The sequence below is a fragment of the Rhinolophus ferrumequinum genome, chromosome 2 (genome assembly GCF_004115265.2).
Source record: "Rhinolophus ferrumequinum isolate MPI-CBG mRhiFer1 chromosome 2, mRhiFer1_v1.p, whole genome shotgun sequence".
In the NCBI taxonomy this organism is placed as follows: domain Eukaryota; kingdom Metazoa; phylum Chordata; class Mammalia; order Chiroptera; family Rhinolophidae; genus Rhinolophus; species Rhinolophus ferrumequinum.
The window spans coordinates 87,725,803-87,750,278 of NC_046285.1; the positions used below are offsets into that span (position 1 = coordinate 87,725,803).

General features: G+C 38.9%; 1 protein-coding gene across 1 annotated transcript in view; it reads left to right on the forward strand.

Moving 5' to 3' along the window:
* Positions 1-13,521: 13,521 nt before the first annotated feature.
* The window catches only part of CHODL (chondrolectin), a 243,683-nt gene continuing 232,728 nt past the window's right edge, over positions 13,522-24,476 (forward strand). The window contains exon 1 of the mRNA XM_033123031.1: positions 13,522-13,696. Within this exon, the coding sequence (XP_032978922.1) occupies positions 13,659-13,696 (38 nt within the window). The 5' untranslated portion in view covers positions 13,522-13,658. The remainder of the gene's footprint in view (positions 13,697-24,476) is intronic.

Below are 24,476 nucleotides of genomic sequence, written 5' to 3' on the forward strand. Positions count from 1 at the left end.
GTCATTTCAGTTATTGTATTCTTCACTTCTGATTCATTACTTTTTATGGTTTCTATGTCCTTTTTTATGCTTGCTATCTCTCTGTTGAAGTTCTTACTAAGTTCCTTATAAACATAGTTTTGAACTCTGTATCTGGTAGTTTGCTTACCTCCATTTGGCTTAGTTCTTTTTCTGGAGTTTTCTCCTGTTTTTTCATTTGGGATGCATTTATTTGTTTCCTCATTTTGGCTGCCTCTCTGTGTTTGTGTCTATATATTAGGTAGATTTGCTATATCTCCCAGTCTTGGCTGGGTGGCCTTATGTAGTAGGTGTCCTGTGGGCCCTGGCACTATCTCCCTGGTCACCTGAACTGGGTGCTCTAGGAGTGTCTCTTGTGTGCCTTCCTGTTATAATTGAGCCTTGATTGCTATTGGCACTTCAGTGGGTGGTATTGACCCTCAGGCTGACTGTCTGTGGAGTTTGGCCATGTCCACAGCTTATGGGCTGTTGTGCAGTGGGCTTACCCCACTGAATGGGATTTGCCCCAGTGGGCTCTGGTGCCTCTTGAGACCGCCCTCTGTGTGTGCCACTTGTGGGGCTAATTGGGCAGTGTTCTGCTATGGTCTGAAGCCAACCTCTAAGTACCGTATTTCCCCGAAAATAAGACCTAACTGGAAAATAATCCCTAGCATGATTTTTCAGGATGCTCATAATATAAGCCATACCCCAAAAATAAGCCCCAGTTAAGATCGTCAGCCAGATGGACACATTTAGTAGGTCCATTGCAGCACACGATGGACGTATTGAATTACAAAATAATAATGTTAATATGTAATTAAACATAAATAAATAATATTGACATTAATACTTAAAATAAATGATAATATAAATTATAATTAAGTATTTGTAAATACCCAAGCAGGCAACTTTGGACAAGAGGTAAACACCTATGCAAACAGATGAACTCGAGATTTATTGCCGAATGACCAATTGGAGTACAGACACAACACACAAATAATGTGCGCACTTGATAAAGAAAGGATGTGGTTGTGTCTAATATGAATCTTCATAATTCAGTATGTCATGCTTGTAACGGATGTACTTATGTGAATGCACTCGTGTGAAATAAAGAAACAGTTTCTGAATTTTGGTGCCTGCAATTTTTTGTCGCTTTTGTGTGGACCATCATTCTTCACTGTCATTTTTGTTGCCACTCCTGTCTTGTAAGTCTTCAATTAACACTTGATGTAATGGTAGATTTAAAAGGAATAATATTTTGACCCCCAGACAAGATGAGTACAAAAAGAAAGAGCGATTCCGTCAAGTACAAGAACGGAATCGTGGAGGGCTCCCAGGGTAAGAATCTTACGGCTTTCTGCAAAGAGAAATTGGATTTCTGAATGGTCCAAAAATGGCAAGCAGAGTATGATAACCTCAGTCAATGGATGGACGCCCGAAATGCTAAGAAGTGCGAGTGTGGATCAGGTTGAAAGCCATTATTTCCTGAGCTGGAAGACATCATCTGTGAATGGATTGCTGAAAGGAGAGCAAAGGCTTTGGTTGTGCGCAGGGCTGATATTCAGACATTTGCCCTTGCAATGGCACCACAGTTAGAAATATCCCCAGAAGAATTCAAAGCATTACAACACTGGCTGGATGGCTTCCTTCAGCGGTATGAACTGTCTCTAAGATCAACAACACTTCAAGCTGGAAGATACTGAAGTTTTTGAACGTGCACTTGCATTCAAGTCCTTTGTTGATGGCATCGAGTTTTCTAAATACCAACTCTCCAACATGATTGCAGTGTTTATGGGCCAAGGATCTCAAACTACAATTGATCAGAGGGGTGCCTCGTCAATCTACATTCCCTCCACTGGTTACAAAAGTGCACGTGTTACCTGTATTTTGGCAATTCGTCTGGATGGAAAGAAAGCCCCACCTCTAATCATCACTAAGGGCAAGAAAGATAAGGTTGAACGTGTCTCGCATTTATGTTCTTGAAGTCGAAAAAGCCTGGTGCACACAAGCAGTTATAAGGAAGTGGGTTGATTTAATGCTGCCACCTGTTTTGCAGGGTAGCCAAAGAGGTCTGCGAGTCTGGGATTCAGCCAGCACTCACCATGCTAAAGACATGAAGAACTTCCTTGCAGAGAGAAGAATAGATCAAATAATGATTCTCCCAGGAATGACTGCCTCCAGATCCTTGGTATTGCAATAAACAAGCCATTCAAGGATGATTTGCCCCTGGAAATCAATGACTACATTGAAAATAGAATGGAGAGAAATCTGCGTGGAAACTTTGTGAAGCCTAGCCTTCAAGAGGTCCTGACTTGGATGAAGAATTCATGGGATAAAATCGCTGAAAGCTGTGTTGCCAATGCACTATGAGCAGGCTTATTCATGGACAAGAAGTGCTTATTTAAGGAGAGCTCTATTGCTGGACATGAGAGATTGGGGCCAATGGTTCTATAGGAAATGGAGTCGCAACAAATTCAAGCTGGAATTCGGGGTTTGGAGAGTTTTGATGATGTTCCAGAAGAAGATGACATGACTATATTTGAATAAAGGTAGTTTTTGTACATGAATAAATGTAGATTGTTGTACATGAAAAAAATAAGACATCCCCTGAAAATAAGCCCTAATGCGTCTTTTGGAGCAAAGATTAATATAAGACCCGGTCTTATTTTGGGGGAAATACGGTATGTTGGTTCTGGGGCCTCTTGGAAGGGCTCTGGTGCAGGCACATGTCACCCATTTCCTGTGACCGGCCAGGGTCACTTGGTAGGAGCTACAAAGCTATCTGCAGTTGTTTGCTGCCTTTGCTAACCCTGGAGGCACGTGGGAGACCCATGCTGCGAACTGAGGATGTCTGCTACTAGTACAGGGCCTAGGGTAGCTCCACAAAAAGCCAGGAAATCCTGCAGTGTGCTGCCACCTGCCAGCTCCCTTAAGGTTCAGCCACTGATAAAGCTTCATGTGGTACACAAGTTGGGTGAGGGAGAGTCTCAGGGAGTCACTAGAATGGGAAGAGTTGTGGTCAACAGGTCAATATAGATTCTGGTTTTTGTGCCAGTGCTGAGCCTGGATCTACTCAGCAAAAGTCTCAGAGCACACCAAGCTACTTGTTGCCTGCCTGGGGACTCCAATAGTTTTCCAAGAAAGAGTATAATAGGCTCCCAGCTGAGTCAGCAGGGTGGAGTTAGCGAATCTCACCAGTCCAGTCAGATTCACATTTGGCCTGGTGAGGGCGGGCTCAACACAGGAAAGATGGTCCCCGCCTACTTGCAGCATGGGTGCAGGACCCCTCTCAGGGAAAATGGTGACTGTCCTACAGCCTTTGCCCTGAAGCAACATACCTCAGTTTGCTCCCCTCTATGCCTCTGACACCCCCCAAGTCACTATTCCTCCGATGGAGCCCAGGGTGAATGCTTGTGTATGAGCCACTTAAGAGGACATCTGGATTTCCTGCAGCCTTCCAGACCACTCAGATGGTCGGAATCCCCAGTTTTTCACAGCCATATGTTGTGGGGGCTCTTTTCCCGGCACCAGTATTCTGGGTTGGGGAGCTCTGTGTGGGGCTGGGGGTCCCTTACTCCTCTGGGGATAACCTTTGCAGCCGAGATATCACTCCTGATTTTCAATTGCCACACTTTGGTGTGGGACCAGCTCATTTTGCATCTCTGCCCCTCCTACCAGTCTTGAGATGGCTTCTTCTTTATATCCTTAGTTATAAAACTTCTGTTCCACTAGACTTCAGGTGATTATCCATGTTGATTGTTCTATAATTTAGTTGTAATTTTAATGTGTTCACAGAAGGAAGTGGGTAGTGTTTATCTACTGTGCCGTCTTGGATCTAGCTGACACAGGATATTTTTATACATCAAACTAATGTTTTTGTCAGCTTGAAGTTGTTACTTTCATGACAGGAATATTATCACTAATAAGTCATCAATTCTAAACTCACTTTCACTTGAAGCTGCAGATTTACCATTTTAATAACAAATTGAAAAGTTATTTTTATCATAGAAAAGTACAAATAAGTAAAGTAAAATGGAATGCACGGACAAAAATATACCACAGTATGCTAAGAATAGGAAAAGTAAATTAAAATTCTGTAATTAGAGATATTTCAGCGCCTAACAGAATTTAATAAATGGCAATGGGGCTGGGGGTAGGGGAGCTCTCTCATTAACATCCAGTTCATTCATTTTTCTCTCTGTTTCTCTTTTTCTCTTCCTCATGTACCCTCCTGCCTGTCATACCCTTGTTCTGTAAATCTTCCCGATTTTCAGTAGATACTGTTTTCATAAATGTTTTAAAGTTGGGTGTATTCTCAGCCATGGTCATTTCTTCCTTTCTCTTTTTATATTCAAGCCATTGGAAGAACTTGATTTTTTTTCTTATAGTGTCTTATAGTGTCTCAATATATGTCATTTTTTGCTTTTTTACCTAGAAAGCAGAGATATTTGGTCACTTTTAATTTTTATTGTTATGTTTTCTTCATAAATATCCTCATATTACTTTTACCTTCTAAAATGTTAAATATAAAAATTTATATCTTTTTACTTTCTCCTGTCACCCCAAATATCCCATTTCCAACTTTCATTATCATCAAAAGCTATTTATACGCATGTGTTTTGTTTCATTTTGTTTTCTAAAACAAATTCAAATTTTATATTTAAAATAAGTTTGTAATTTAAGTACTGCAGCTATTATTCCTTTTTTTTTTTTTAAGATTTTATTGGGGAAGGAGAACAGGACTTTACTGGGGAACAGTGTATACTTCCAGGACTTTTTTTTCAAGTCAAGTTGTTGTCCTTTCAGTCTTAGTTGTGGAGGGTGCCGTTCAGCTTCAAGTTGTTGTCCTTTCAGTCTTAGTTGTGGAGGGTACAGCTCAGTTCCAGGTCCAGTTGCCGTTGCTAGTTGCACAGCCCACCACCCCTTGCGGGAGTCAAACTGGCAGCCTTGTGGTTGAGAGGACGCGCTCCAACCAACTGAGCCATCCGGGAGCTCAGCGGCAGCTCAGCTCAAGGTGCCGTGTTCAATCTTAGTTGCAGGGGGCGGAGCCCACCATCCCTTGTGGGACTTGAGGAATTGAACTGGCAACCTTGTGGTTGAGAGCCCACTGGCCCATGTGGGAATCGAACCGGCAGCCTTTGGAGTTAGGAGCATGGAGCTCCAACCGCCTGAGCCACCAGGCTGGCCCCTATTATTACTATTTTTAAGATTTGGAAACTGAGAGATGAGAGGTTATATTAATCAAAAAGTATTTATTGAACACCTTGAATGAGTCTTGGGCAGTCCTCAGTGCTAAGGGAAAGAAAAGAAATATAATAAATACTTGGAATATTTTAGAAGTGTTTTCTGACATCAGATTTGTGAATACCACTAGAGAATATGAGTTTCCTCATATACTTTATTCTCGATGATCATGCAAGTATAAGATAACAAAGCTCTATTGAGATTTTAGACAGCCCACTAACCAGTAGCAGTAACACCACCCCTAATCTTTATTGAGGGCTTAATATATTCCAGTCAATTTCATTTTTTTTATTAGTTTCGGGTGTACAAAATGGTGTAATAGTTAGACATGTACACCTCTCACAAAGTGATAACCCTCTTCCCCTATCTATTACCCCTCTGACATCCTATATAGCTGCTACAATTCCATTGACTCTATTCCCCATGCTATACTCCATATTCTGTGACTATATGTATATATTAAATTATAGTTGACATTCAATATTATTCAGCTCAGCTTCAGGTGTATAGTGCAGTGGTCAGGCATCTACACCATCCATGAAGTGGTCTCCCTAATAAGACAAGTTCCCATCTGACCCCCTACAAAATTTTAACAACAGTTTTGATTATATTCCCCAAACTGTATTTCATATCCCTGTGGCTATATTGTGACTACTAATTGTACTCCCTTGTATGTGGAATCTAAAGAACAGAATAAACAAACAGAGAAAACAGAAATAAACTCAGAGATATAATAGGGGGGAAAAAACAACTGAGGGTAGCTAGAAGGGTTGCTAGATGGGAGGAGGGTGGTGATCGGGGGGAAGGTAGAGGGATTAGAAAGTACAAATTCCAGTCAATTTTTTTTTAAAGATTTTTTTTTTTTTTTTTTTATTGGGGTAGGGGAACAGGACTTTATTGCGGAACAGTGTGTATTTCCAGGACTTTTTTTCCAAGTCAAGTTGTTGTCCTTTCGATCTTCGTTGTGGAAGGTGCTGTTTAGCTTCAAGTTGTTGTCCTTTCAGTCTTAGTTGTGGAGGACACAGCTCAGCTCCAGGGTCCAGTTGCCATTGCGAGTTGCAGGGGGCACAGCCCACCATCCCTTTCAGGAGTCCAGGAATTGAACTGGCAACCTTGTGGTTGAGAGGATGCGCTCCAACCAACTGAGCCATCTGGGAGCTCAGCGGCAGCTCAGCTCAAGGTGCCGTGTTCAATCTTAGTTTCAGGGGCCACTGCCCACCATCCCTTGCGGGACTCGAGGAGTTGAACCGGCGGTTGAGAGCTTACGGCCCATGTGGGAATCGAACCGGCAGCTTTCGGAGTTAGGAGCATGGAGCTCTAACCGTCCCAGCCACCGGGCCGGCCCAGTCAATTTTATAAGCACTTTTAATGTATTGATTCATTAAAACAACCATGTGATAGAAACATATTAACATAATAATCAAATAAGAGACAAGATAGGAAAACAAATTTCAAGTAACTTGGTAATTAATAGTCACCCAGTCAGTAAATGGTAAAGACCTGGATTTGAACCCAGGTGGTCTGTTTCTAGAGCCAGTACTGACAACCACATTTACTTTCATTCCTCTAGTTCCTCTATACTGCCCACCAACCTCCTTCCATTTAGTTAGGGGCATGGCTATGTCATGGTGTGCCTTAGAGAACTGACAAATTTCTTTATGTCGGAGACTTTCAGGATTGCTTGGAAATCAGCAAAAATCCGTGATTAAAATGGCAACAATTAAGAATTGTCCTTGATGACAAAATATATACATTTGGAGATTTTATTGCACAGATGCAATTAATGTGCAAACTAGCTATATCTGTACTCATATTGTATACTGATATTATATATTAAATGTCTAAGTTGTGTAGTACAGACAATAATTAGGGAAGGAATCATTGGAGAGGGATCTCGAGTGTTTTGGTGTATATGCAAGGAAATATCTTCTGAGAATGTTAGAGTTTGCAGGTTTTGAAGTGGGAGTACTGGTTGGGGTGGGGTGGGAGGTGGAGACACGCGCATGAAGACAAGAGGGAAGGTGCTATTTGGAAGTAATAAAAAGTGATGAGTGCCACTTGCAAGCAGAAGCTTTAGGAGCTGAGTTGTGGTTTACCACACTGTCTTTTCCCTTTGCTGAGAGACTGGCACGTTTTTAGGCAAGGGCTGCTCTAGTGTCAACCTAAATCCCAGGATGAAGTAGCATGAAGCAGAGTCCCCTGACCACCTCTGTCTTAAACTTGAACTAAAACTCTCATGCTGTTAGTCATTGAGATTTGGGGATCATTTATTTATGCAGCATTTATATATGCAGCATTTACATATGCAGCTTATATAACTAGGTAGTAGGCAATTTCAGCATCCCAAGCATAAACGGTTAAGGATTTAGGCAAAGAAAAACAAGAGACAAATCTAAAATTCAATGTCAAGGAAGAATTGACAGCACTTGGTGACTGATGGGTTGTGAAGTACAAAGATGTAGAAGAAATTGGCAAGATGAATGGTTTTGATTTGGGAGAATAAATCATTTATTTGATGAAATAGGTGTGGAAAGTGAATTTGAAAGATAGAAGAGAAAACTGTTAAATTCTTTTCAAGGAGTCAAAGATGTTGTAAAGTGGGGAAAAGAAAGAAGTTAACATGCAGAGATCACTTGGAGAAATTTGGGAGTTCAGAGAAATTTCACAGTACTTAGAAGGGGAGCAGAGTCAAGAGATGGTTTTTGTTGTATTAGGTTTTGTTTTAAAGTGAGGATATATATTTGCATATTTGAAATCATGAAAAGTGTAGGAATCCAGGAGTGTGGAAAAGATGCCGGGGAGATGGTTGATAAGTAAGGGGTTCAAGGTCCACAGAAATTAGGACGGAGTGAGACCAGAACATATGCAAAGAGTACTCTTTGGAGGGCGGAGGCACACATCTTTCATTAAAATTTTGAAAAGGAAAGATAGACATAAAGATAGATCAATGGGATTGTAACAGCTATATATGATATCAGAGGGATAGTAGATTGGGGGTGGGGGGGTATCACTTTGTGAGGGGTGTAAATGTCTGTCTATTACATTGTCTTGTACACCTGAAACTAATAATGAAAAAAAGACAGATATGCACAAAGAAGAGGACAGGGGTTGATAAAAGACAAGAGCCTGATGGCCCCAGTGCCTCAATTTTCCAGTAAAGCAGGAGAAGCCATCTGCTACGGGAGAAGAGGGAGAGGGGCCGGTGAGAGTGAGGAAGAAGAAGTTTTTAGTTAGCCACGAAGAGGAGCAAACCTGCTTGTGGTTACAGGATTGCTGCGTGCTGAAGGCCTGTTTGAAGGGAGACTGCGGGACTCTGTGATGTGCCAAGTCTGAATAGCTCTGTGTCTTCTCTCAGCGGTAGTGTTCAGTGTCCTGGGAACAGGCTGAAATAGCGCACAGTGAGGGTGATTCAGGTTTGTGATCTTTACGGATTAAATTAGTTGCCCAAGGTCATACTTACAGTTCTCTCTAATCCCTTCTCATTGTTTTTCCACAAAAATACAATGTCTCCCTGTGGATACATTTTATATTCCTGTTGTTCTGATAATCTTCACATTGGCTTGAAATTCTTCTCCCTAATCACCAAAGCCTAGAGTTCTTTTTTACACTTGGTTGTTTATAAAGTGTGATATTAATTTTTGGATGACTTCGCTACCTTCTCACTTTTTCATTTTGATAGGCTTTTCAAATAACTCTCATTGGAAAATTTTTGTGTGTGTTTTTTTTTTTTAAATGTTTGTCACCTCATTTAATTCATATGTCAGCTAATTAAGAATGATTTTGAAGTATCTAATGTATGCCAGGTGCTGTATTGAAGGCCAAGGATACAAAGATAAATGAAACAAGGCACATGTCCTTGATTTGCTTGTAGAGGTAAAAACTCTAGCTGGGGAGTATAAATAGAACCAATGTACACCACCAGAAAAAGTGTAATTTGTAGCCTCTTAAGCTCCTAAAATTTGTATGATTTTTGTTTTGTGCTCTCACTTGTTATTGAGGAATCTAGTTTTCTGAAAAAAATACCACTTCTCCCACCCCCTCCCCAATCCACGCACACAGCCATTACTGGATTGCTTTTCATTAAATTTGGTTAATCACTACATGACGTAAGCCATTTCTCTCCATCTTGCTTTGGTACTCACTGATGACACTCAAACTTAATTGTTGACACCATCTCATCCCATGAGTCACCATATCCTCTCCACTGGGTTTTGCCTTATTTGGGCAGAAATGCTGCCACTTCGATGGACTGTCCCAAAATGTCTGCTGGTCTACTGGAACTCATGAGTGTTGAGGATGATTGCTCTTCCATTTTGACCAGAAGGCAAAGTTCTGTTTTTCTATTTCAGATTACATTTATTTAGAGGAGAACCAATGCAGTATGTGTAATGACTGTTAATTGATTTGGAAATAGCTATTAATTATATATAGTGGTTATGGATCCTGCTTCTAAATAAAATCAGCTGAAATCCATGTGTCATGCTCTGTGAAGGTCTAAGCTCTTCCAAAAATTCCCGGGGGCGTATGGACATGTAGGTACCTCTGGTTCTAATCTGCTGCTTCTGCTGGATTTTTGTTTCTGTGCTGTCTAATTTTATTTCTACAGAGGCATTATTATTAAATACAGCATGTTGCTCCTTATCAATATTGACAAAGACACTCTCCTCACAGAATCCTGAAATTGTATTAGGAAACAATACTTACAGTTTGGGAATGTAAACAAATTAAAGTTGAATACTATTAATTCTTAATAAAAGTCTGACAATAGGCATTTCTTACCACCCAAACTCATACCATTTTCTCTCTTTTTATCCTTTCTCTGTCTCTTAACCTCTTGCCTCTCCTAGTCTGTTCAGAAGGAAGTACAATCCTCACATTGTCCCATGAATAAAATCCAGTATTCATTTTGGTTGCCTTGGTTTTCCTTTCAGAATCTCTGTCTTTGCCCTGTGAGCTTTATCAAACAAGGTATTTTCCCAGTTGTTCTTTTTTTTTTTTCATGAGATACAATTCTGGGGCTAGCTCTTGTGATCATTAAATGTTCAGCCGTATTACAAGTCTCACAATTCCATGAATCCAAATGACTTGAAAACACCTTGTAGTGTGTAAATTGGTGCAACTCCTTTGGGAAAATGTTTGGCAGGACCAGCTTCATGGGTGAGTGACTGATGCAGACACAGAGGCCCAGTGCTTAGGTGGGTCCCACACTTGTTTTATTGCTCTGCTGTCTTGAAATTTCTATCTTGAAAGTCTTAATAATTTTTGAACAAGGATCTCTGAATTTTCACATGCCACTGGGCCCAGAAAGTTATATAAGTAGCCCTGCAGTTTAGCATTACCTGCCAAAGTGGCCCAGGGATTTTGCTTCTATGTAAAAAATCCAACTGAAACTCATACCCAGCTATCCCAAAAGATGTTACAGAAATATTTACCTCAGCATTATGCATAATAGCCAAAAAGCTAGAAACAACTTCATTTCCATCAACAATAAATCGGCTGTAAATTCAGTTATTTCCCCAAAGAAATACTAGACAGCAGCGACAATTAATGACCTATTGTGACGACTTAGAGTGGAGGAATCTCATAAACATCATATTAGGGAAAATAAATAAGATAATAGTTTAAGATTCAATTCACATAAAGTTTGGTAATAGGTAAAATTATAATGCTAGAAGAGAGGATAGTGGATGGTTTTGGGGGCCAGAGGATTGCAGTAATTGGCAGGGAACATTGTGGACGCTTCTGGAGTTCTGCTAATGTTCATTTTTTTTTTTGACCTGGATGGAGGTTTCATGTGTGTCACTTTTTAAAGCTGTACATTTATGTTTTATATACTTTTTTGGGTGTGTCTTATATACACACAAAAAAGAAAAACAGTACATATTATGGTGTATTATATACTCCAAGGGAAACTAGAGTTTGTCTGCTGTGAGCAGAGTAGAAGCTCTCCTAACTAATCTCTGATTAAGTAACTTATCTGTGTTAATAGATACTCTTTATTTCCACCGTAAAGTTCATTGTCAGATTCCCAAGACTCACTGAATGTTCATACTTGGTAAACTTCTCTCTTGTGAGCCCTTTTAATAAACCAACAAACTTCTATTTGGGTAAGATAAAGGCATATAGAAAGGCATTAGCAAAGTATTCATGCTACTGATAAAAAAGGAAACTACCGAGAGATTTTTCATGGAACTCCAAGTCCAGAATGAAGGTAGACCTTGGTAGGGTCTGGAATAAGGAAATACTGTAGGAAGTCAGCAGGGATTGCCATCTCGTATCTCTGAATCTTTATCTACCCTGCTTTATTCTTCTCGGTCTTTAGTCTTGTTTTTCTTATGCTCAGTCTACTTGGTAAAATATGGTAAAATAAAATATTAGAGATTTTTATGCCCCTTTAGTTCAAAAGATCAGGCAGACTCTGATGTATTCTCAGACCTAATTGCAAATTTTAAAAAGAGAGACTCACTCTGGTGGCTCACCTGGCTTCAGGTTTCCATCTCTGGACCAATTCTAATGGCTGGAAGAGGATCACACAGCAATATTGCCTTTGCAGTTGTCCATTTTATAGAATCTGAAAAAGCTTGTTTTTAGTGCTTACCACGCACATGTTACACAAATTGAGGAGCATCGCATCAGCTCTTTTCAGTACTCTAAAAAGATGCACAACTAGTTTGTTTTTCTGATCAATTGGCCTTGGTTCACAGTGTGAAGGAAATACTGGCCAAGTGTCGTAGTATAAGATAAGAAACAGGGATAATGTCCCCATGAAACCTACACTCGTAAGCTACATGGCATTTCAAATAAATGGATAAGACATTAATTTTTCAAAAAAATTGAGTTTGGGGAAAATGTTAGTGTTCTTACCATACTCTAGTCATTTAAAAAGATATAGTACCTAATAGTACTGCAAAGAACAAAAACAGCAGCTAAACCCACAAAGACCATAAAATAGAAGAGAATTTGTTTGGAAACATGGACAAAATAAGTGATTTTAAAACATGATACCAAAAAAAACAACAAATGAGCAGACTGATACATTTGATTACATCAGAATTAAAAACAATTTTGATTAAAGACACCAAATAATTTTTTTACTGAATAAATTTGACATATAACATTGTGTAAGTTTAAGGTGTACAGGGTTTCATTTTGATACATTTATGTATTGCAATATGATTGCTTTTGTGGCAATATTTACCACATTACATAATTATAGTACAGCATTTTTGTCTAAGGTCATTATACTGTGCTTATTTAGTACTCGTTACAAGTTTGTACCTCTAAACTCCATCAATCCTATCTGTCTCCCCACCCCGTGGTGACCACCATTTTGCTCTCTGTGTTTTGCAGGTTCGACTTTTTAGATTCCATATCTAAGTGATATCATACAGTACTTGTCTTTCTGTGTCTGACTTATCTCGTTTAGCAGAATTTGACACCATAGAAACTTGAAGACAGTTCTGTATGTCCATTATTCAATCAAACACTAATGTAGGTGTTGCTGTGAAGGTATTTCAAAGATGGTATTAAAGTCCATAATTCATTGGCTTAAGTAAAGGAGGTGATCCTCGATATTGTGAGTGGGCCTGATTCAATTTGTTCCCTGGAAATCCTTCAGAGGAGCATTGAGGCTTCCTTGAAGGAGAAGAAAATGCCACCCCATGAACTGCAGCTTCAGTTCATTTGGAGAGGCCTGCCCTGAGGCTTTTGGACTTACCGTGCCAGTCCCTACAATAGCATCAGCCAATTCCTTGCAATCACCCTGTTAATATACATCTACTGGTTCTGCTTTTCGTGAACACTGATCCAACTGATAGACTAGAAAAAAATGTTTGTGAAACCTGTCATTGAGAAGGAGTAGATTTTAATAAGTCATGGGGATGTAATATACAGCATGGTGACTATAGTTAATGATACTGAATTATATATTTGAAAGTTTCTAAAAGAGTAGATCTTAAAAGTTTTTATCTCACAAGAAAAGAAAATGTAAGGTGATGGATGTTAACTAGACTCATTGTGTCAGTCATTTTGCAATACATGCGTATATTGAATCATTATGTTGTATACCTGAAACAAATATAATGTTATATGTCAATTATATCTAAATTAGAAAAAGGAGTAACTTTCAGAAAACAACATTTTAAAAAGGAAAAACTACTAGCCTAATAGAAAAATGGGCAAAGGATATGTTTCCATGATCTAAATCTATATAACAAACCAGTCTGAAACCTGATGGCATAAAGCAAAGGTTTATTATTTCTCATTATCCATAGGTTGGCAATCTGGGAGGGTCTTACCCTGATTTCACCTGGGATCATACAAGCTGCAATTATCTGAAGGTTCCATGTGACTAGGGGAGGGGGTCCACGTTGTCCTCACTCAGATGTGTGGCAGTTGGTGCTAGATGTTGGTTGAAGATGCGTCAGTTCGCCTCCACATGGTCTCTCATCCTCAGGTAAGTTCCACTGGGCTTATTCATAACATTGAGGTGGTAAGGTTACAAGAGGGTGCGAGTGGAAGCTGCAAGAATAGGGGTGATCCCTGGGCATGATGGGAAGGGGACTAAAGGTAAGTGTTACCCAAAGAAGAATGTTCATGTTATCTGACATGTTTTAACACTTTAATGTGGGGACATGATATGCTGTGTAATGAAAATATATGAATGTATAAATACTGCTATAGACTGAACTTCTATGTCCCCCCAACATTTGTATATTGAAACCTAATCCCCAGTGTGATGGTATAATTTGGAGGTGGGGCCTTTGGAGCTGCTAAGGTCATGGGGGTGGAACCTTAATGAATGGGATTAGTGTCCTTATAAAAGAGACCCCAGAGAGCTCTCTCAGCCTTTCTGCCATGTGAGGACACAGTGAGAAAATGGTTGTCTGTGAACAGGACTCTCACCAGACAATGAATTGCAAATCAGAGAATATAGTCTTTGGCATGAACCCAAAACATGCTCTGAGATGGGGCAAAATGGGGCAGGGTTTTTAAAGACATAAGTTACAAGGGGGTGACTAACAGAGGTGGGTTGCTAGGGAAACGTCGTCAGAAACTTACGTCGCTCATTTTCTGATTGGTGGGGCAACTGGATGTTCAAGGTTCAGCTGACTCAGTCAGCAAGTGGGGCTTTGAGATAAGACCAAAGAGTAATTAATACTTAGTAACACATGATCAAATAGTTATCTACAACCTAGTTTCAGTTTACGTCTTGCAGAATAGAAGTTTTTAGGTCAAGTGGTTTTGGTACAGGGAGTATTACTTATCAATCACACAGGGAGTACGATTAATAAGACACCACAGCCAGGTTTCAGAGCCCAAAGAACAAATTCATGTCTTGTAAGCAGCTTCAGAGTCTAATGGTGGGTTACAAATTATGATATTAAAGTTCTAAGTCCTCTGGAGGTATGCCATGGTAGATCTGGTGGGCAATAAAGAAGAGCTTTTCTTTTCTCCGCTGAGAGCAACCCTTGGATGACAGTCTTTCACCCTGAACCTGACTTGGTGTGATTCTCTGGGGTCTGAGAGCTGTTGCTATGGAGCTGGAGGATGAAGGACAGCTGACACAAATGGCACAGAAGAAAGGGAACGGCTGCAGCTGAGAGTGACCACTGCTTGGAGCTCCTAGCAGAATTCAAAGTGAGTCAAAAAAGACTCCTACTAGTGGGGAAGAATTAGAAGGGAAAAGTGACTTTATGGGTATCTTTAAAAGTTTTGGATACTGAAGGTTGTGTTGTGAAATGTCTTTAGCTCGACACGAGCACACACAAAACAATGATGACGTGCTCTAATAGCATCCAAAAGCAGGATACTTCTCTAGTACAGATACTGCTTACGAATATCTGAAAAATTGGGCAGTGACCATATACGTGGAGGAGAAATTTTAATTTCTCTCTGCTTACTATGAGCAAGCTGCAGAATGAGATGAAAATGAGCCTGTTAAAAATCACCATCTTCTCTTTTAAGCTGTTGCCATATTTCTATGTGAGGACCTGATACTATTTGATATGAGGTGTAGAAATTGAGAAGTTAAAATAAATTTTCAGGGTCTTTTCAAAGTGATTCTTTTAAAAGGGCAGTTCCTTAGGCCAATAATTGAATTGTCCCGTTGGGATCACAAATTCCTGATGTGAGAACTGTGGAACTTTTTCTTTAATATGTATGTTTATTTGTCCTGGTGTGGACATTAGTCTTGAATGGCTGTAATTGGTTAATGCAGAATAGCGTGCTCTTAGGGGCTGTGTTGTTCTGATAGTTTGCTTCTGAGTAACAAGGATGCTTGACCTTTCCCAGGTTAGAAAGAACAGAAGTGTAGAGATCGAGGTTTATGTAACCATTATAATACCTCCCCCGTTGGTACCTCCCCTCCCTGCCCCCATTGCATTTCTGCTAACACCCCTGGCAGAGTAGTGGGATGAAAGTGGTGGGCACATGCACAAACTTCTTAGAAGCAGAGATTTAATAATTTCTTTATTAAAAACCTCATTTTGTATGAGGTGAACTCATCGAGAGTTCATTAGTTGCTTCTGCTGGCCAAGGCTGAATATGGAAAAGGAATCTTAGACTTGTTCAATAAGAATAGCCCTCCACACCTAAACGTAGTTAGTTACAGCGTCTTCATTGCACACTAGAAACTTTTAGAGTTCTTCTTTGCTTGCTAAATTGGGAGCACAATATAGGGATATATTTAATGCAAAATTGGAATTATGGAATTGATTTCATATTGCTTTCACTCTCACCTGGGAGGTGCTTTTTGTATGTATTCAGAAAGTGCTGTGAAAAGCACTTTTCAGTTTGGAAATGCATTACTGGGTGTGAATGTGGAGAAATCACTCAGAGATCAGATTATTATTGTGTGATTAAGAAATGCTTCATAGGGTACATATAACTCCTGGAGTGCTAAATTTGGATATGGATTTAGAATATCTAAAGTATGGAACAGTTTGATTACTTTCAGCTTAACTCTTCTGATTGGGAACTGATTTCATTGGTTTTGTGAACCCTGAGTGCAGTGTTAATGCTGGTTCCAATAGTAACATACTGGAAACATGAAGCTGCTTAAAACAACCTAGACTTTGTTTCTTCTTGTGAATAATTTCTGGAAGGAAATGGATTCCCAATTCTCAGTTGTAATTTATATTACTTTGGGACCTGATTTCTAGAAAGCTGCAGAGTAATTCTGGATAATACATTGGCCTCAAGAAGTTTTCTAGATTAAATTGTCTGGGTGAGAAGAGCAAAAGCATCTATATTCTGGAAGTGAAACATACTTGGCTTTTCCGTTGCAAGTTAAATATTTTATGTCTGTTTTAACAAAGAACTTATAGTTAAAAATTGTCGCTAAAATACATTTGTCTCCATTTTATTCACTCAGAAATTACCAAAGAAACACAACCAATATGTGGGGAGGGTTGGAGAGGTGGTGAGATTCCTCTTCAATTTCAATGAAAAAGGAAATGGCTAAATCCCGATGCCTCAAACGTTGTCACATACCTGCCAAATAATATGGATTGTGGACTGAAATGAGCGATACTATGCTTAGCTGACCTGTCTTCTCTAATCTTTAGCAGGAAAAAGTAAAAGTAAATGTTACTGTCTTGAAAGGGCTATTCAACTATTATTTGATTAAAGTGATGTGATGCAGAGAGACAGATGGACACCCAGAGAATGGAACAAAGATCCAAAGGAAAGGGGGAAACATGACGACAAATCATTTCTTATATCTGAGCTATAGCTCCTAGTTAAGGGAAAATGCTGGGGGAGAAATAAAGGAAGGTGGGGTATTTCCAGACAACAACCTAGATAGAGAACCTGTGGATTGAAGTACAGTGACGTTTTAAACACAGAACTCTGCCGAGACTTGTCCCAAGACCAAACAAAAGAAACAAACAAAACGGATTTGGTAAAAGAGTAATAATGACAAAACCCTAATCAAATTCTGAAGTGCCCAGAAATCTGATTAAACATTATTTCTGGGTGTGTCTATGACGATGATTCTGGAAGAGATTCACATTTGAATGGTGGACTGAGTAAAGCAAGTTGCCTTTGTCAATGGGGGTGGCCATCATCCAATCCTTTGATGCCTGAATAGAACAAAAAGCTGAGGAAGGGAGAACTGGATCTCTCTGCCTGACTCTCAGAGCTGGCACATTGGTCTTCTCACCTTGCTCTGGGACTTAGGCTATCAGCACTCCTGGTTCTCAGGCCTTTGGAGTCAGATTGGAACAACACCACAGGCTTTCCTGGGTCTCTAGATTGTAGTGCAGATCATGGGAGCTTTCAGCTACCATGATTTTGTGAGCCAGTTCTTCGTAATAAATCTCTTCATCTCTATCTCTGTCCCTGTCTCGTCTCTATATCTGTCTCTGTCTCTATCCTGCTGGTTCTGTTTCTCTGGGGAATCCCGACTAATACATTCCTTCTCTGAATAACTGATGGAAATAGTAGACAAAATATCAGTAAGTAAAGAGATCTGAATATTACTATTAACTAATTTGACCTAATTGACGTTTATGGAACATTGAACCCTATAAACGTAGAATATACATTCTTTTCACTTTGACTGTTCACCAAAAAGACCATGTGCAAGGCCATAAAACAAGTCTCTATAGATTTCAAAGAATTAAAATTATACCACGTATGTTCTTTGATCACAGATAAATTTAATTGGAAACCCATAAAATGAGATAACCAGATAATCCCCCGTATTTGTAAATTAAGCAACATTTATTCTAAACATAATATATTCAAAGGGAGATCAAAAGTGACATTGGAAAATACTTTGAACTGAATGATAATGAAAATACAACATATGAACATTTGTGACAAGCAGTAGATTATTTGTAAAGGTTGGCTGCAATAATTTTTTTCTGTCGCTTTGTGAATGTCCTTTTTACAATATTGCACTTCCTCCCATCATAAGATCGAGTAATTTTCTACCTCTTGACTGTGGGTTGGCCTTGTGACTTGCTTTCCTTTACAAATGGAGTGTGGCAGAAGTGATGCTGTGAGATTTGTGATCCTAGGTCAGGAGTCCTGCCTGGGCTTACCTCCTGGAGGATGAGATGAATTGGAGACAGAGGTATAGCAGATGGCCAGCACCAGCTGCCAAACATGTGAATCATATGAGTGAGGTCATCTTACAACCACCTGAATGGTCCCAGGGAAGACCAGCAGAAGAACCTTTGAGCAGAGCTCAGCCCAAGTTGTTGGTTCACAGCGTAACATACAAAAAGAATGGTTATAGTTTTCAGACATTAAATAACAGAATTGTTTAATATGTAGCACTAGATAACTGGTACTAGAAGTAGGGAACCGCTGTAACAAAACCTTAAATATGTGGTAGTGGGTTTAGTACTGGTCAGCAATCAGTGACTGAAAAAGTGGCAAAGATGGAAAATAATGAATTTATTGTTGGAGGTCTGAAAGATAGTGACTTAGGTATTACGTAAAATATTGACAAAACCCTTTCCCGAGATTAGTTGAAAAATAGGGACTATGCCTAATACATGTATGGTTCTGGCTAAAGAGATTACCAGGCAAAATTTTGTATTTATCAAGTGGCTTCTCTGAGCTGTACACAATAAAGTATGATAAGAGAGAGAGAAAAATTAAGTGGGGATTGTCAAGTTTATAAGCAGAATTTAAGGGAAATAAGGCCCAGAACTTACTTGATTGGAAAATAAAATTAGTTCCCAATCCCTCCAGATGGGAAAAGCTTCTCAGAGTAAGAAATGACCTCAGGGTAAAGATCAAAGCGGTAACTGTTAGACATTTTGTGAAAACCTCAGAAATATTTAAGAAACAGTAGCCCTCCTTAGCTAGATGAAAGGGATTCTAAGAATCATACAGGAATCACTCCACAGCATCCTAACATGTGACACAAAGGAAGTGTGGGAGCAGATAGAATTGTTCTGCATTTTCAGTTGGATGATAGCTACACGGCTGAATATAATTGATAAAATTCACCAAACTGTAGATGGAAGATTGGTGCATTTTATTATATGTAAAAAAATATCTCTCCAACCATAAAAGTATATTATAGAGATGAAAGACATATTTAGAAGCAACTAAAAATAAAAATATACATGACTGAAATTTTCAGTCATCGGAGAGATAGGATAAAACAAAGACTCAGAAATGATTATAGGAATATTCTAAGGAATACAGACTAAGGAATGTGTGTGTGTGTGTGTGTATGTATATAACCAAAAAAAGGGAAGAGATTAAATGCAATAGAAAAGATATTCAAAGATATCAGAAAATCCCATTTCTCTTTTTTTTCCAAGGGAAAATGGAACACTTTTTATTAATTTATTATGCTGAAGATTTTACTTTTTTCTTTATTTAAACTTTTCCCATCTTCTCTATGCCCTGTTGACGTTATCTTTCATAGATAAATGTCATTAGGTGTTCTAAACAAAAGAGCAGTTCTCTTCTAAGAAATTTTTAGCCTACCATGTTGACCAATTGAATCAAAGTTCAGCCAGTTTAAAAATAATTATGATTTCTTTTCTTTCCCTTCAACAACCTTACCTGCCTGAAGTTATGGAATTAGATCATATTCCTGGAGACTTACTTCATGATTGTAGATAGCATTCAGTGAATGATTAAATGGCTACTCTTGCTCTCCTGTTGTCAACCTCTAGAAAGTTTCCCTGAGAACAAATCCCGAATTTAAGTATTTCTTTAGTAGGATTTGTGCTATTATCATCATAAATGTAAATGCTATACGATTGTTCCGCTCCTTTCTCTTACAATCTGACTTTAAGCTGTTCTGTTTTATTACTTTTCTTTCCCCTTGGAAACACTTACCTTTAATCTCCAGGAGAGTGTTAGGCAGATTCAATTAAAACTCTGCATGGTGACCCTTTTGACTGTCACCAGGGGAGTGCTAATGTAAAAACCACCAGAGCAGCTTAGCTTAGAGTTGCCAAATAAACCTGAAAATCATAATGAGTGGATTTGCTACTACACGTAGACATGCAGAATAGTTGGAATTTGATTTGCTCTTGGAAATGATATATGTTAACGGGGAAAAAAAAATCACTTGAGTTTTGGGAATAACATTTTACAAAAACTGGAAATACTGTTGAAGCAAGTTTGGGAATTTGGACTCCAGGCTTGCAAACTCTAGTACTCCATTTGTCAAATAATTTATGGGGCTGCTGTGAAGATTAAGTAAAGATATCTCAGAAAAGGGCTCCAGAAATACGTTAAAGGCAATCCAACTATTTGTTTACCTGCATGCCTTTGATTTAGAAAGAAAAGGATTTTGAGGAGTTCGTATAACTGGCAGTCTTCTCATATGTACCCTTGGAGCTTGTGGGCTTGAGTGGCTGAGCCAGAAAATAAGCATTTTAATGCTCTCAGTCTTTTCTTTATATCAGGTTCTTGAGAATTGTCCTTGATTTTTCTCTCATTCACCAAGCCTGTCTTTCATCCAATCAATCATTCTGCCTCTTCCATACCTCTGGAACCCCTCGATGTGGTCCGTCTTGACTGTCATTATCAATTTAAGCCATCCTCATATCGCACATCCACTTTCACCCTACTTTATTCCATTCTCCACACTTTCAACATGATTTCAATAACATAAACATTGGATTGTATAACTTTGCTACTTAAAATCTTTCAATGTCTGCTCCTCTTCCCCAATCAAGGTCAAGTTCGATCTTCTCTTCATACTAACTGAGCTTGTTCTTGCTTTCCCTTTATCTTCCTCTCTTTCTGTTCCCCTCCATGTTTTGTCCACTCTGGTGTTAAGAAACCACACAGGGTAGGCTGTTACTAGGGTGGTGAAGGAAATTCACCTTGGAAGGGACCATGAATTATAGAAATGGGAGATGTTTCTATTTTTAACTTTTTGATGCAAGCCTTGATCATAAAGTCAATTTGGATGTCTCAAATTCTATAAATCAGAATGTCCTTATCTTCTTTTCAATAACCACAAAGCCTTAAAAGGTCCTAGCTACTAAAAATAGAGCCTATTGCAAGAAACAGAGACAAAGACACATTATAAGCATAATTAAAAAAAAATTTAGTGCAAAGTTCAGGCTTTTAAAATCTAATGTAAAACTTGGAGGTGTCAGAGACTTAAATACTGCGTATGAACAAATGTTTTGAGCTTGGGAATTTTTATCTGACCTTTTTAGGTAGCTATATTCTTATAAATATGTCCCAGAACTGGGACTTCAAGAAGATATCTAATTTAAATTTTTCTTGCAAATGCCTTCATCAATTAATACTGATTGTTATTGATGTTTCCAAGAAATTTCACAATTTTTTTTTTTTTTTTTGGCAGTATACTCTAAAGCAGGGGCCCGCGGGCCAACTGCGGCCCATGCCCCATTGTTAATTGGCCCGCAGCAAATTCCAAACATATATTTAGTTTACTTAAATAAACCAGGTGAGGCAATCCGTACTTCACCTCGAGTGAGTGGCCCGGCTGTTTGTGTACTTTACCGCATATGGCTCTTGGTGAAAAACGTTGAAAAAAGTTTGGACACCCCTGCTCTAAAGTTTCAATGTCAAGGCCAAGAGTTTCTTCCTTATGCCTAACCAAGTTCTCTCACCCTCATTCTAATTTTAGCACATTTCCTCTCATTGTTTCCTCCGTCAAGATGAAGAATGATTTAATTGATTTCTTTTTACTTATTATGACACTTTTCATTAAATCTGCCCATAGGCTTTTCTTTTCCAGATTAAACAATCTCAATGTCCTTCATTTTTTTTCTCCAAATAACAGCTTTCTATAATACTTTTTTTCTCATTATATTTTACTCTTTTGTTCTCTTTTAGCCCCTCTCAAATTTCTCCATATTCATTTTAAACTGAAAAGACAAACACTGGATACTGTATTTTATTAAGGTCAGACCACTGCCAAGAAGAAGGAGAAGGTTGCTTCCTGACTCCTGGCGAGTTGCTCTACTGTTCACTATATCCCAGTGTCCTACTCCTTTTTCTTAGTTTTCTCTTCCAATAACATGATCTTCAAAAGCATTTATTCAGTGTCTGTGTGCAGAGCCAGCTTGCAAAAGTATCAGAAGCAATTCAGATGCTCATCTGTTCCCATCAGACTGCTGGTAGGAAGAAGCCTCCACTGTTGAGCGCCAAAGGGATGCAAACAGGGAAGACTGTAAAACCAAAATTAAGGTTTTTTTTCAGTGGAAGTTAGTTAGAAAGGAAGAGTCAAAGATGCTGTTTTTGTCTAAACTTGCAGGAAATAAATACAAGGAGAGAGCAGTACAACAAACACAGGTTTATTTAGCACTGAGTCTTTGATTATAAGCTGGAAAATTCAGTCAGCTCTCTGAAAGCCTGGGTCTTTCAATGCTGAACCTGAGGCCCTTTCTTGGCCCAGAGTGGTTCACTGTGCTCCTTCTGTTTTGTTGCAAGATGAGGGGACATTTAGCCTGATTTCCTTGTCTTTTTTGGCCTACATTATTTTGTTCCATAGATGTTTTTTCTTTTTAAATGTCTTTTTTTCATATATATATATATATATATATATATATATATATATGTATTTTATTTCATTTATTTATTTTTTTAAATTGGGGAATATTGGGGAACAGTGTGTGTCTCCAAGGCCCATCAGCTCCAAGTTGTCGTCCTTCAATCTAGTTGTGGAGGGAGCAGCTCACTGGCCCATGTGGGAATTGAACCGGCAACCATGTTGTTAAGAGCTAGCACTCTATTCAGCTGAGCCATCTGGCTGTCCTCCATGGCTGTTTTTCCTTTTCTTAAATCTCTTCAATTTGCCCTTTCTTTCCTGTCCATAAAGACAAAAACACTCACTATTTCTATGTTAAGGATGTAATCACATTCACTAAAAGGAAATAAAGAAATAGGAAGATTGAAAAAAAAAAAGGAAGGAAAGTACATAATTAACTAAAATTAGCCTTTGAGATGAGAACGATTGCTATAAAATATATGTGCCCTCAGCTTTTAGTCCTGCATATGAGGTATCTCACACCTTCTTCATTTACCTGATTGTCCCCTTAGAAGTAATCAAGTCCAGGTTATGGAATAAACTAGAACGATGTTGAGTCCTTGGCTCAAGCAGTATATATATGTGTCTTTGAGACTTCCCAGTCAACTTTACTTGGCTCACTAAGCTTTTGGTTTTATCATTTCTTTAACATCTCTCAATGTCTATACACACGTTTGATAGTGTGAGGACATACTTCGAGATCCCTTTTCTGAGCATTTGGAATTCAGAAAAGATTTTTAAGAAATCCTATACACTGACTTTTGATTAAAATCGTAGCTTCTGATCATGAGTATTGAGAAAATTCTTATTTATCAAATAAAGATGAAGTAAATAAAAAAAGGAAAGTGTACAGAGTCATGGACTATGATACTTATTACTTAATACAAGTAAGAAAAATAACTATTATTGTAAAGAATACAAGTTTAACTCACTCATAAGAAATTACCTAATTTTCCTCCTTTACTTTCTGAAAGTCAACAAAATCATTGTCTGAGTCAACTGGCATTTATATTTGCAGTTTAGAGGACGTAGGTCTTATCAGAGAGAGAAAGAAAATTATTTTCCTACATTTCCATACTTAGGACAATGTGGATGTTATTTTAATAATGGTAGTTTTCATTTGAAAAAGGTCAGTCAATGTTATAACACATCTATTCATTGCAATCACAGTTAGAATTCAGGAAATTAAAATGGAATGACTGCTCTTAAGAAATAGCAATGGCTGTACTATAAAGTGTTGTCAGAAACCTCAGTGGTCTCAGCACTGATGTCCTGATTGGTGCACAGTGAGGAGAAGACGGGAGCAGACGATTACGGGTGACGAGCTGAGAGACAAGGCCGTGGTGTTGATGAGGCCGAAGGGTTGAGTGTGCGTATCCTCGCTTCGGGATGCCACTGACAGAGCCCTGCAGCTAATTTCTTCCCCTTTGTTTACTCTTTGGTGGCCCAGAGACACAAATTGCTTTATACTGCCCTTGTTCTTCAACCAGAGCAGCCGTAGAGTCTTAGCCGTGGAAGCTCAGACTCCTAGAACTGGAGGAGGTATTAGAAAGCAGGTAACCCAAAGAGTCCTTTTACAAGGCCAGGAGAGATCCCCAAAAAACGCAGATTGCTTTTCCCACCATAAAGTATCACAAAAGGCATGGAATTCTGGTCTACCCAGTCAAGGGCTCCCTTTATTAAACTACCCACTGATTCCTGTTTCAGTCCTGTTTGCTTAGTGACGAAATGGGAGCACAGT